Source organism: Syngnathus scovelli, chromosome 11 (assembly GCF_024217435.2).
Source record: "Syngnathus scovelli strain Florida chromosome 11, RoL_Ssco_1.2, whole genome shotgun sequence".
Classification (NCBI taxonomy): Eukaryota; Metazoa; Chordata; class Actinopteri; order Syngnathiformes; family Syngnathidae; genus Syngnathus; species Syngnathus scovelli.
In genome coordinates, this window is record NC_090857.1 from 5,563,888 (window position 1) to 5,579,105 (window position 15,218).

Genomic DNA, 15,218 nt, shown 5'->3' on the forward strand with positions numbered 1-15,218 from the left:
CCCACACGGAGCCCCGCAGGCTACATACCCCCTCCATGTTTTCCCTCTCCCACGATAGGATGGCGTCTCGGCGTCTATCAGGCAAATCCACCTGCTTTTGATCTCTGCTCCGTTTCCATCTCTTCTTTCTCCCATCATGTTCTTTCAGCCCGTCTATCTCCACCTCACCTCTGCCGGAGCCGGTGAATTAAAAATGGTGGAGGCATTATAGCCTCGCGGATGAAAGAGGGCTTTAGACAAAGAACATGGGGAGGCAGAGCCTATAAAAAAAAAAAAAAAAAAAACGGAGTCTGTGGCAAATGAAAGGGATTGGAGGCATGAAATGATGAAAACACAAAAAGAAAAACTCCTGAAATGGATGCACAGCAGAGGGGACATGTTGCAACGAGAATCGCTGAGCTCTTAGTGATAAATAAGGGTTGCGGTGGGAGAAAAACGAGGTGGGCGAAAGGTGTGCGGAGCAGGTCAGACAAAGTGCACATTTGACAGCGTGTGAGAAAAATATTTATTTTACCCAAAAATCGGAGAGAAATATACTCACCTTTATGTTCCATAAATACTCAAATATAAATGAGCAATCAAATTCCAGGATTTTTACTCACACACTAAATTAGGCTAAAAATGTCAAATGTTGTAAATTGCCGTAAAATGTTCAAACCAGGTGTAAAACCTTAACTGTGTAAAATTGCTTTGAATTCCATCTTTTGCTCTGTATTATTATTTTTGCCTCAGCAACATTCATACCGTCTGTATTTTGTATTTTCCAGCTGCCTCTCGTGTGTCAACGGATCATTCCCATGCTACTGGTGCAAGTACCGACACATGTGTACCCAGAACGCCAACGACTGCTCCTTTCAAGAGGGCCGAGTTAACATTTCCGAGGTAAGTTTAGCCCCAAATTGTACGTCCTACTTCCTCTGCAAATATTTTTGTCTTTGTCTTCTACCCTTGAACGTGTTATGAATTTATCCTACCCCATATGCATACCAAGGATGTATCATATTTCCATGTCGCTACCTTCTCCATAAATACTGTCCATGGGGAGCACTTTACCCACATGCTAATTTAATCTCTAGAAATAAAACCACAAATTGTTTTCTAATGCGCGCACCCACTTTAATTTTTGCTTCAGCTTTCCTTTCATCACACCGCTGTGTGTATCTGCATCTGTAACACAACAGTAATAATTCCGCTGCAGCCCATAAAGCCATAAGCAGGCCGAGAATGAATAAATGTCTGTAGAAATATTGCTTTGCTTTTACATAAGCAAATGTTGCATTAGCATAAAAGCTAATATCAATCGTGCCGAATAGCTGCTTGAGCAGGCTGCGTGTAAAACATAACAAGCGTTAACAACTGCTCAAATGTATGCACCAATTTTAGTATTGTACACAGCGCTGTTTGATCCTTTTCCTTTTTTCTTCCACCTCATGAATGTATTCAATGTATGCATATCTTCCCATTTTTAAATCAACTTCTGAATGGAAATGCGTCTCGCTCCTGACCGACGGACAGTCGTGCCTTCATCTTATCTGATTTAGGCCACGCGTAGGCTATTTGGACTCTCCCTGTTATCTCAACGTAGATGAAAGATGTTACATCGGCCTTTATTAATTGGCCAACCTTTATCCAATTACTTCCCCCTTTATCTCCCCTCTGAACCGACCCAAGGGAGAATGTCAAACACTAACATCCAGAAGCAAAGCCTCGGACTTTATCCGAAACAACACGCAGGCCGAGCCTTCATGCCTCACAGAGCCGACCGACGTTTGCGGATTAGTGCACCCATCTGCAAGGCATGAGGAAAGCGTTGCTGAGCTGAGAGAGGCCGGCGGCCCGACGGATGGGTAAACAGGAAAGGCCTGCAGTGATCATGGGAGAAGTGCGAGTAAACATACAAACTAATTGAAATTGGCACAGAGACTGACTTTGACAAAATCAAGACACAAAAGGGAGATTGCGAGATTGAGGACGAATAAAAGAGGCGAGCTGGAAAAGAAGTGATATGACCAAAACATCTGCTATCGTCTCATTGGCCCAAGAAACCGGCGGTCACATTCTCCACAAGGAAATCCATCATGTGCGCTGTCTATCTCCCGCCCATGCATGCACACACACGACAACGGTGCTTTGTGTCTTTCACGTGCTGAATTGTAAACACTTTGACAGTGACGGGCACGCACACACACACACAATCATCCATCATCCTTTTCCGGGCTGCCATATCCATTAGTTGCACTCTCTGTGGCCCGACCGGTACACCTCTTTGCTGTAGGCTAGACCTAGCCCGCCCTTCTCCGAGGCCCATCTTTCTCTCTACTCTGAGTCTCTCCTTCCTCCCTCACCTCTCCTTTACCTTGCTTCGCATGACCTGACATTATCCCCACAAATCCCACGACAAGTTGTCTAAAACACACACTTTTCATTTGCTACCATATACTTCACCCAGACTGTTTTCTGTGACTAAAAAAAAAAAATGCTCACAGACATTCCTTCCTTGCTTAACACCATAATTCAGTTTCCACTGCTCTAATGAAATGTAATCATTGCGTCTCACGATGGTTACATTGGCAATGATAAATGAATATCCAACATTTTCATTTATAAACTGTAACACAATTTGTTTCTTACTCTAGTCTTTTCCTCATAGCTTTCACAGTATGTGTTGCCATGGCAACATAATTCAGATGTCCTCCCCTCTTCTTGCACATCGCATGTGTTAGCCGTGAACTTTATGAAATGGCGTATAATATATTTTAGTAACTAACAGGGAATAGAACCTGAAAAAGAGAAGCGTAATTAAATAAGCCTACTAGTAGTAGGCAGTAAAAAGGAGGTAGATATTGATGGAGGGGGCGGGGCTTCATTTCTTCCCTTCGAGTTGCTCTTTTATCATTTCCACACTTCTCTCTTCACCTTTTGTCATCCCTGAAATGAAATGCTACAGTCTTGATGAGTACCAGACACAATATTAGCTATTTGGGCTTAGCTAATTTAAGACATGTCCTCAATGTGTGTTTGGCTGCAAAACACAGTCCGGTCTTGCACGAGCAAACAAGGCGAGGCTTAATTGTATCCTGCTCGGGGAAACTCTGGGGATACTGTGCATTCACAGTCAGTCGTCCACTGCAGAGATTGTTTGGGGCACTCAACACAGGTCAGCATTGTGTTCGGTGTTAGTAATACTAGAGATCTCCACTGATGCAGGACAGATTTTTTTTCTTGGTCTTAATGTTGTAGAAAGTCAGTATATAATAGAAGAAAATGACAAATTTATGGCATTATTGTTTAGCTTGAAAAAACTTTGATGTGTATAAGAATCCCAGTAACATCATTTGATTTATTTTAAACCAAATGGATCTAAAACCTTGTTCTTACTTTCTTTTATCTTGACATTTAGTTACGGTCTTTTTGTTCTTTCGAGCCAAGATAATTTTGTGGCTCTCCAGAACGTCACCTGCCTTTCATCACTACGAATTGGGGTTAAGGACGGTTTACTTTGACACACTAAAAGACACACACATCACCGCACACCACATGCGAGAAGCGAAATCATTTCTGAAATGATCCTGGTAGACACATGCTTACGCTCACAAAGTGCTCCTATCTGTTGCCAATTACACCCATGTAATGCTTACGTATGACACATTGCTCTTTGACACTACATGAAGCGAGGCTCCGTCTAGTCTGCGCTCTGAACAAAACATGAGCACATTTTCTCAGCCTCTGTCTTTCTATCATTCACACCCTTTAAATAAGCACGTGCACTTATAGCTCACAGCCTACCCACACATTCTTCCACAACCATAGAAATACTTTTTAACTCTCTCTCAGACACACACACACACAAAAACACACTATAGCTGAGCTGACAGGGCTATTTGCGACAGAGGTGTGAAGGCCCCAGACCGTGACATTCTGGCACACTCAGTTTACTCTGCCTGGTAGTCACGTACTGAACAGGGCAGACACACACACACACATTGTAAGCCAAGGCCACTTGAGGGGCTTGACTCTGTTTGCACGCATATGTGCAGTCACACATGCACACGTGTGACTGTTTCTTATCAGGGTACAGCACAACCAGCAGCTCAGGGCTGCGGGGTCCATCTGGGTTTGGGAGAAGGTGGTCTGGGTTGGGGGGGATGTTTGTTGAATGATACCCGGCCATTATATCCTCTGCCTGCTTTTTCCTTATTCTTTCCGTTCATTCTCCCCGCGATCATATCATGTTTGAGGTGCCGTCATTCAATCCCTTGACCACCATTCCAATGATTTTTCACTCCTTTGTTTTATCACTTCACGCAGCTTCCTATCTCAAAGCGTCAGATGTCTGTGTTTGGGCACTTAAGAGTTTATTCCCACCTAAATGTGAGTCACTCTCATGTGCGTGCCTCTGTGAAATATTAAAAACATAGTTGCCATATTTCATGAAATATAAACAAAGAAAGGAACAAAGAAGTCAATCACCAACCATGGAAGAAGTGAGTTATAATATCGCGCCATGCAGCATGGGTATTTTAAGACAGACATACCAGCCATAATTGAAACCAGATGGGTATAAACACAATGAAATGGGGGGAGAAGGAGGGGGGGGGGGGGGGGATGAAGACAATAGCAAGAAGCCACGTCAAGGAACTGTAACAAGCAGGAGATTACAGTCAGAGTGACGCAATGCATTTTGCAACTGCTGCATGTGCTTACAGAGAGAGAGCGGGAAGGGAGAAGACATGTGGAAGTGGAAGCTTGAAGTAAGCGCGTACTCTCCTCGCCAGATGGATATTCACTGGACCGTATCTAGCCAGTATTTAACCCTTGCTTTGGTAGCGGTGCACCACCTTTAGCTGTCAAGCCACTTAGACTGTTACAGCATACTTCAGACACCTCTGGAAAGTTAGAATGACATACGCATATATAGTCCATGTTATTGGAATTTGTTAATAGAGGATTATATGGGAGGGGATTAAGTGTATTTGTATTTTAGCTCTGTAATGTGTCACACATTGTGTTATGTGTGATTTGGATCTTCTCCCCCCTCTGATCATCTCGTGCATTTGAGCACGTGTTGTGTGTGTTACACGTACATGTGTCATGCATGCAGGTGTGTCTCCTCCCCACCGTCTCTTTTTAAGCTATTTATAGTCCCACAGCTTATCCGTTGCGTTTTCCTTTGCAGCTCTTAAAACATTTCCACTGCAGATTATTTAAAATGCATGTATTATTCCAAAGATGACACTGGGCAATCGAAAATGGTGTGTTCTCTTTCCACCCTGTCGTGTAGACAACAGGGCTAGAAGGCTGGAGAAATGATGCACTTGTTGGAATGGCTGCCAGCATAATGATGTTTAATTTTTAACTATCATGGACTCTCCCAACTTGTAATGAAGATGAAAAGAAAGAAAAAAAGGAGAAATGAAAGGATCAGCCAGTGTTTTGAATAGCGACTGAAATCAGTGTGATCTTACAGAAGAAAAAAATTGAGGACGTTATATAAGCACGCATATCCCAGCAAAGGAATTAGTAACATCATAGGTTCGGAACACGCATAAGTGTGTTTTAATGCGAGTGTGTGTCTGTGTCAGTCACCGGTCCCCGCGGTTTAATTATTCAGACTGTATTAAATCTTCATCTCTGCAGCCTGCCTAATGTGAACACAGATGAATTTTGCATTTTCTCGATCCAACCCAGAGAGTGAGAGGACGAGATAACTGCACAGTCACTGAGCGAGGGGGATGATGTTAGACGAAGACGGGCAAATAATACCGCAATGTGAGCCGCAGGAAAAACAAACTCAAAAGGAGGCAAGAATATGATAATAGGTAGCAGCGACTGCCTGCTGAGATGGAGAAGTATTGCAAAAGAGGGGGAAGGAGACACTCTGCTCAGTAATGAATGCGTCATTCAGCCTTACAAGACTATTTGACCTGTCTGTGTCATCTTGTCATCGTGCTGAGTTCTGAAAGCCATCAACAAAGTCAGCGGCAGTCGCTCGAGTCTGCTGCCACTGTGATTACGGGTTTTCCAGTTAATCAATTGTTTTAATAGAATTGTATCAATGTAAAAAAAATAATAATAATTTTGGGGTGGGGCTAAAACAATTTTAGTTAGAACATATATTATTGACATTTTTGGCATGTTGCTGCGTTGTTTTTACAATCTAAGTTGGGGAACAATACAAAGGACGTCATTTAAATTTGAATCAGTTTGTTGCCTTGGAATTTTCAGTTCACCCATTTTTTTTTTCCTACAGTGTAGAAACAAGAGAAATGCAAAAAGGATTCTGGGCCGTAAAGTGAAAACCTGAAAGATGTTTTTAGTTAACTCATTCACTGCCATTGACGACTCTAGACATCAAACGTTTATTTTAACTGGTCTGGCACTGAATGAGTTAAATATACATACTGCAAGTGATGCATGGAGCAGAATTCATCCATCCATCCATTTTCTGAACCGCTTAGTCCCCACGGGGGTCGCGGGCGTGCTGGAGCCTATCCCAGCCGTCATCGGGCAGTAGGCGGGGGACACCCTGAACCGGTTGCCAGCCAATCGCAGGGCACACAGAGACAAACAACCATTCGCACACGCACTCACACCTAGGGACAATTTTGGAGTGATCAATCGGCCTACCAAGCATGTTTTTTGGGATGTGGGAGGAAACCGGAGTGCCCGGAGAAAACCCACGCGGGCTCGGGGAGAACATGCAAACTCCGCACAGGGAGGGCCGGAGGTGGGATCGAACCCGCACCCTCCTAACTGTGAGGCGGACGTGCTACCCAGTGCGCCACCGAGCCGCCTTGGAGCAGAATTAAAAACTTAAAAGCGTATTTGGTCATTATTTGTGCGTTCAATTGGCTCATTTAAATCACCTAAAACCATAACGGCAGTCTATAACGATCGTACCAAACACAAGCTTGGCTAATTATTTTGACTCGTCCCTTAGAGATAAAATACGACGCCGAGAAGAGTCATTGCTTGGAAACATCACCGCGTACCTCTTGAATCAAAGTTTGTCTTTGAAAAGCATGCGACGTGATTACTGCTGACATATTTGGGTTAGCATGATAATGGGGTGCCAGGCCCCCACCCACACCACAAAAATCCATAAGGAGGAAACAAAGAATCTCACTGAGGGTGGAAAAAAAAAGCACATTTCTGCATGGCCTACATGTATGTTGAAGAGGATCAACTGTGTATTTTTTCCCAGTATGTCAAGAATAGAGGATTATAGCGGAGAAGATGAAATCAACATGTATGACATTAAAGCATGGACACACATCCGGATGCATGTTTAGGAGGTAGACACATCACAAGCTTGTGCTCGGTGTGACTTTGATAATCCCCCCCCCCCCCTCGCTAAATAGCATTCATAACACACGTTCTTGTTTCTCTGTGATTCCTCCGCACGCTGTTTTCCCTTTCACTCCTGATCTTTGGCGCTCCTTCTCCCCGCTCGGTTCTGCTCGGAAGCGAAGGGCGTAGGCGGACAATCTCAGTCCCTTTCAAGGTTCAAAGTCTCCTTTCTTCCTCGGCTTCGCTCGCTCCTGCGCTGTTCTACATGTCGCAGCCTTATTAAGTTGTTCCACGCTCTCCCGCTCTTTTTTTTCCTCAGCCCTTCCCCACATTAAGTGTCGAGCCGGTCGCAGAACATCTTTCTGCTTCCTGCCTGCTAATGAGACGACCTCCGCATTCACACCTTTTTGCACGCGCACACACTTCAACACTACAGCTCATTTTTTTGATGACACGTTTCATGTCATTTGTCATGATTGTTGTATGTTTTGCACATACCTGTGTGCGGAGGAGCATTTCTTCGTAGGACCGCCCTAAATCGTTTTATAACATCAAGTCATTCATTTTCGAGATAATCATTTGGAAATTTAAAAGTTGAAGCTATTGTAATCTGAGCAAAATGGCGGGTGTCGTTTATATTGTCCTCTGAGGTGTTTACCGAAGTCTTTACAAGGTTTTGACGTTGAATCCCCACCGGGGTTCCTTACAGCTTGCCCGCATACATTAATGTAGGACCTTTTGTTAAAAGCATGCACCAAACACCACGGTTAATGATATCTTGTTAATAATATATAATGGATCGTAACCAGCTGTGGCTAACATGTTTAGTCACCAGGGTGCAGGCGGCTCTTTCATTTTTTCTCTGTTTGCTTTTTTACGGGGGTCACTTTGACATCTGAAAGGGGATCATCCAACATGTCATGTTTTTCTGGACGCGCCCGTCCCGGTTATGGTTTTTGTACCCACGTGCCCCTCGGTCCAATCCTTTGTGACCATCCGTGCCATCTCATCCCTCCCCCCGGGCTCTCCCCATATCGCTTTACTTCATTATTTAGTGTGTTATTTTTTTTCTCCTCCCTGATCTACAGTCCCCACATCACAAAGGCAGCTAATTAATTATGGATGGACTTTGGGAGGGGAGGGGGGTTGAGGAAGATTAAAAAAAAAAAAAAAGAACGACCAGACAACCAGCCTCATTACATATGCGCAGTGTTTTTGGTGCTTTATTAATTTATATCTTGTCAGGCTATGCCAAAGCCTTCAGAACTCTTTTGGCTTAATACATTTATTTATGTATATACTATGCCGTCCTGGCTTTGGTCTTTATTCTGAAACCTTGCACTCTTCACCCTCGTTTCATTATATCTCATCTCACTTCACTTTTTTTTTTTTTTTTTTTTTTTTGGGAGAGAGGGCCGGGTATATCTCACCACTCGCATATCAGCAAGCAGGCACACACGTACGCACTCGCATGTCAGCCAACTGTCTCATTATCTGCACTTGGCGCATGTTAAAAGGTGTTTAGCTCACCTGCGAGTGTAGATTATCTCATTTGCCCACTGAACACTTGTTCTATTGAATTTTCCACATCTAATTTTTTAGTTTGCAGTGGTAAAAGTGTAGGCCGATAGTTTTAGAACGATTTGACCTAGAACGACAGCTGCTTCTGTTTTTAGAATGCTGGTGGCAATGTTCGATCTAAAATGGCACAGATTAGCAAAAAATTGAGGTCAAACTGTTGTGAGTGACAGACGGAGACAAGGTGATGGGTTTTGCCTGATCCAATACATTTTCAATCAACTCACAAAGACTGGTTGGACACGTTTAATGGTGACAAGTAAATGACATACTTTACAGAAACTTGTGAGATGCAGTCAAGTTGGAACAGAAAAGGGCCTTCCCCAAACTTTTCCCATAATATTGGAGGCATATTGCCCACAATGTTGAAGTTGAAGAAGCATTTGTGGAGAATGAAAGGGTTTGATTATGAGATATCTCGATATTTTTAACTTCAATACAATAAATGTCAGTGCTACCCTTGGGTAGCAAAGCAAACAAGCACACTAGGGTAATCAAAACCATCTGCTTACTTGGCTTAGAAGAATCAAAGTTTAAACATATCAAAGTTGAGTCGTTGCTGAATTCGATATAGGTCACCCTAGTTTCCTTTTCTGTGTTTATACTTTGGCGCCACAGCCCTCAAAGTTACTCTATATGGTCCCGTTACAAAAATAAACTCACCTAAGCTTTGTGCAAATAATCATCTGACAAGACTTGAATTGTCACATTCGCTTGGTTTTACCCAGCTTCTAAATCTTTAATCATTGTTGATTTATTTTTTTGGACCAAACACTTTTTTTTCTGCAGTGAGATCAATGGCAAAATTATTGACTCAAAAATGTAATTATTCGGAAACGATGCCATGACATTACCCTAAGGCATCTAGATTGCTCCGATTCCACACATGCACCGCTCGCTGTGGAGCCTCAACGATGGAATGCCAATTGAATTTGGAAGTTTCGCAATATAAGAATCCTACCGGGATTGCAGAAAAATTTTCAGTGACTTCATGCATGACATCAACACACCTCACCAGTTGTTATTAGTATTTGAGCATTGACGGTTGTTAAACATTAATGAAAATATCTACTGTAGTTTCATAATATGGTGATTTTTGCAATCAGAGAACTGTTTCAATTATTTTCTGACGCTCATTTGACTTCACCCCAATCCAACATTTTTTTTAATAAATAGTTTTGAGTAATGTTGGTGTCTCCCTCTACAGGACTGCCCCCAGATTCTGCCGTCAACACAGATCTACATCCCAGTGGGGGTGACCAAGCCTATCACCTTAGCTGCCAAAAACCTTCCCCAGCCGCAATCGGGACAGAGGAACTACGAGTGTGTTTTCCACATCCAGGGGGAGACGCACAGTGTCCCCGCACTGCGCTTCAACAGCTCATCAATTCAGTGCCAAAAGACAGCGGTGAGTGAGATGATCCAAAAAACAAACACATAGAATGCTGTTTAGTGATGCTGGTCTCCAAAGAATTCAAGCGACTGACTTTGTGTTTGTTTTTGTTTATCAGTAACACCATTTAGATTTGATGGATGACTTAGCCAAGACAGACTTTGTTGTTATTTCAATTTTGAAGAATTTAAAAGTCTGGCAAGAGAAAAATGATGTGCTCTGCGCCCCAGTCACCGATAAAGACATCCAATTCTTTTTGAAAACATCACATTGTGACACAGAACTCCATCCGCTGCTAAGAATAACAACTTATTCTTTGTATCGTCACTAAATAGTCTTGATTTTATCCGCTGAATGCCGATTGTGAGCTAAATCATGATAACACTGAGCACAATGACTAAATTAGGATTGCGATAATTGCCACCTACATCTATTGGCGACTTTGGACACTCATTGTTTTGGCTTGGACATGAAACATTCCTCAGTCATGGACAGACCTGCTCCATTCAACAGTGGGACACCTTCCCAGAACATTTTAGTGGGTGTTCTCATATTTGTGCCTTGACAATGGCAAATTGCAGGTTATTTTACATGTAGAATAAATAAGGAAATGAGCTTGATTGAAAGAAAGAAATGAAGTTCAACATCCCAACACTGGAGCTTTTAATGTACAAATACCGTATTTTTTAGACTATAAGGCACACCTAAAAACCCAAAATGTTCTCAAAAGCCGACAGTGCACCTTATATATGGACCAAATTCCTAAATTTAAACTGGCCCAAAGCATTGTGTCATGAAATCAATCATAAGTGGCCCGCTGAAGATGATGAATCATGAATCAAAAAGACTATGGATCATTATTTTGTGATTATAAAGTAACTTGTTGCGTCTGAAGTTGAAATAAAAAAGATAAAATGGAGAATGATTTCATTTGGATTAAAAATCTGGCACGATGCATTAATGGTGCGCCTTATAGAAACGCTCATCTTTGCACAAGTCGACAAAATTGTATATTTGTGTGTCAAATCCAAGTAACGTCTGTGTGTCGGTGTGTATGAGGCCTCAAACTAGCATGACAGATAAGAGGTAGCTAGCGTTGCGCTCCACTGAGGCTGAAAATGTGAAAAACGAGTGTTCCTATGAAGCTAGTTTGGAGCGGATTGATCTTGTTTACACGTCGACGCTATACTTCACCTTTCTTTCCGCGCTCTGCCTCGAGAGCCCATCTTTCTTTGGACTTCCACTTCTGTCAAATGTTCTCCTTCCTGCCTGACTTCCTTTGTGCCTCTTTCTAGTGTCTCACATACAAGATGAGAATTTAGTTTGCCGTGTACAGGTTGTAGGTGAGCTGTCGGGAATAGTAACACACAAGGGAATGTTGACAGATTTAAGGTTTGGTTCATGGTAGTTGTTGACGGCAGGAGCTAATTAGTTACTGACAGGGTTGTCCACATCAAGATGTAGATTTGTATTAACTGTTGATTGTACGCGGCAGCAGCAAAACCTTTATCTGGCCAAGGTTCTCTATTTAGTGTCCACAAAGCCAGACATACTGCTCACAATAATTAGCCTCGGGTTGTCAGCGCTTCTCCCTTGCTAGCAATTAGCTGCTGCACCCTGGCTTCATGACCAAGTATTGATGAAGAGTAGCCTGTCTTGTGTACAAGATGGGGAAAATTGGATAGCTGTGTTTACTTGCCGTACTTCACACACAATTATTTTTTATTAATGGCTGCAATTAGCACATGAAGAATGCCGCTTGCTTTCGGCTTTCAACATCCTTCCGCTTAGGATTAGTAACTGATCTGTGACACACTTGTAAGGTCTGATACAGTTGGAATTCTATTCTATTGGACTATGCTGGTCCTCCTTCTGGATTTCTTGTTGATTCCTGATTGTAATTTAATGTTCAACAGGTGAGGAAGTGATTCATTTGGTTTAGTTTATGATTTTTTGATTAATGTCAGATTGTAAAATTCTGGATTTGATTAAATTTTAGTTTCCAGATAAGTGTTTTAAAAACAATCTACTATTTCAATCTGTCACTAAATTCAACTAACGACTAATTTGAATAATTTTTCCGTCTCCCATATTTATTTCAAGTCAGCCCAAACACAAGTAATTCTTCAATTTGTATCAACCAGTTTATACTATGACCTAGCTCTCTAAAAAGATTTGAATTGCCTCAGTAAGACCCAAGGTGAAGGTGATATGAGTTATTCATTTGGCAGTTGTGTGTCTACACCGCACCCTTCGGAATGCCCAAGGCTATGAAGCCCACAATATCTTTGAAAGTGCGTTTGGTTCCACTGTACCACTGTTACAAGACTGAGGCGGCGAGGGCTTCCCGATCAATAAACACAAGGATGCTAATCCACAGTTTAGCCTTGTGTTTTAGAAACACAGATACGTGCTAGGAATAGTGGCGAAAGACTGAATTTTGTGTGTGTGTGTGTATTCCGATTCCTAAAAGAGCAGGTACTTCGAAAGCTTGTGAAACACAAAATCACGGGTGAAGAAATGTATAACTGGAGAGGTAAGACAGAAAGTGGACTCTGTAGAACCGAGATGGGCCCAGACAAGACCGACCGGTGAAATTGAAGTATGACTGAACAGAGCAGTGAGAGGAGGAGTCATATTGAAAAAAAACAAGAAGGAAGGGAGAAGATGATAGAATGTAAGGAAGAAAATTGTCTCAAAAGTATCTCCTGAGGCCAAAACTCAATCTCATCTCTTTCAAACACAATCCAAAAGGATACATCGAAGATGTACCTTATGACCGCAGTCGGATCATGTTTAAAGTCTACTTTCCGATTCTTTACCTCATTTCCACTGACTGTAATAACCCAATACTCCCATGTGGTATGCCCTAACAGCACACTGCCAATAACCGTATAAATGTATGTGACACACTTGATATATGATAGTGTAACATAAGCTGCATACTGATCCGGTTGGGTATCAGCGATCCATAACTGCTTGCATGGGAAAATATCAATATCGTTTTTTCTTTCCTGAACATACAGTAAGCTATAATGTACATCTGATCCAAAGGGGGGAGGATCGATCATGAAATTTCATCTTAACAAAAGGTTGGCTAGAACACATTGGAGCAGTTAAAGCAATTTTTTGGGACGTTACAGAAAGGCTGCTTTGCAAATATGTGTAGGAGCCAAACAAGCCCTCATGACCAGCCGTTATGCGAACAGTTAGCTCCAGTCAACAGCAGGTAAAATAACAAGCTGGCGTCTGAATCCCCTTTGTCCATTTCTTTTAACTCAACCTAGGAAGGTTTCTGCTGTGTGAACCAATCATAGGTCAAGGCCCAGGAGGCAGAACCAATGAGAGGGCAGTTGGTTGGGATATTGTGCTCAAGAGTGGCAGGCAGGTTAAAGGTGCAAATAAACACGGGTTCACACAATGCCTGCTCGGAGCCAGCCTGCTCACATGACCAGATTTTGGGGTCAGAAGAGCCGATGGACCTCAGCCGAGTATTATGTGAATGTCAAAGGTGAGGGAAGTGAGTTGGATGAGTTCACGACTTTTTACTCACTCTCATCCCATCTGCCATTTTTCCTCTCTTCAATTTTTAGCTCCCCTTTACCTCTTATTGAGGTTTCTCCCTGGAGGGTTGGAATGAGTGGACAGATAACATCTGTGTGGGCCGTACACCATTACCTTCCATCTGATAAACCATTGGGCCACTCCATCACCCTCTATCCCTGACTCCTTCACCAGTAAGAGGAGAAGGAGAATGGGGCGAAAAACAGATGCGGGAATGAGAAGAAATCTACTTTCGGATACATGTGTCTGTGCATTCTTCTTCTGTGGGGAGCAGCTGTTAGCTAAAGGAGAGATGGGAAGTATCAGGGGTCCCGATGGCATCCAATTAAGGGAGATAAAATGATGATGAATTGCAGTGGAGGCAGCCACTAGTATCTGTGTGCACTATTGTTCCGCTATTGTGCATGTACACAAAAAAAGAGGAGGGGCCTAAAGTAGATTGGGGGAGAACAGTGAGAGTCATACAGTAAAGTTGAATCGAGAAGAACAAGATGTAATCATTTGGGATTGTATCTCTCACACACTACTATTACTATAATCCCTGAAATACAGCATCCTTTCATTTTATCTGTTCTTCCCCCTTACCTTCTCTTTGCTGCCCCCCCTCCTTTATGACAGGTGAAAAGTAGCTCCCTCATTTTTCCTTGATAAATAAAGATTAATTGCTGTTTAGCTGAAACTATATGTCAGCTTCTCCACCCATCTACTGTCTCATCATCTATTTCTAGTAATCGCTGACCTTTACCTGACTTTGCTTTACCCTTTCGTAGCATCGTCCCACCCGTCCATGTCAGCTTTGATGGCCAATTATATGAGCAAGGAGTTCACACCATGATCTTTTCTTGTTATGCTGTCTGAGGCATTTGCATTCTCTTCACTTCTATTGTTATCTTCTCTACATGACTGGAAACCTTATTGGAAAGTCAGCCGGTATAATTTGACTTTATTTGGCTACAGTCTGTAGGGCTGCAATCAAGGGATGGGAGAATCTGTCGGAATGTTCTCAACTCCTGTTTCCATGTCAGTATTTGATTGTGCAGTTGTCTGTCCCCACCCATGTAACCTTGTTGGTATAATATAAACACCACTTGGTGATGATGATGATGATAATAATAATCTCCAATGTTGGTGTGGGGCGAAAAAGCAGTGATGGATGTTTCTGCAAATAATTAGACAAGTCTGGAAATCCTACACAAGCTTAATTCATATAACTACACTACATTTTTCCCTTAAGCCAGCATTTCTGTAACGCCCCATGCTCTTTTTATACGCCATGAATTGTGTGTGTGTGGTCCACTCCTCTGTGTGTGGAAGAGATAAGCTTGGTAACTGGGTCCGGCCATGCTCCAATCCTGTTAGCATTAGCGATTAGCACGGGCTAACAGGCCTCCAT

The 15,218-nt window shown here is 42.5% G+C and overlaps 1 protein-coding gene across 5 annotated transcripts in view; it reads left to right on the forward strand.

Annotated features, from left to right (window-relative positions):
• plxna1b (plexin A1b) overlaps positions 1-15,218 on the forward strand; it is a 117,120-nt gene that overhangs the window by 72,004 nt on the left and 29,898 nt on the right. For all 5 annotated transcript variants that reach the window (XM_049734845.1, XM_049734849.1, XM_049734848.1 and 2 more), the window contains 2 exons: positions 768-882; positions 10,076-10,276. In XM_049734845.1, coding sequence (XP_049590802.1) covers positions 768-882; positions 10,076-10,276 — 316 coding nt within the window. The remainder of the gene's footprint in view (positions 1-767; positions 883-10,075; positions 10,277-15,218) is intronic.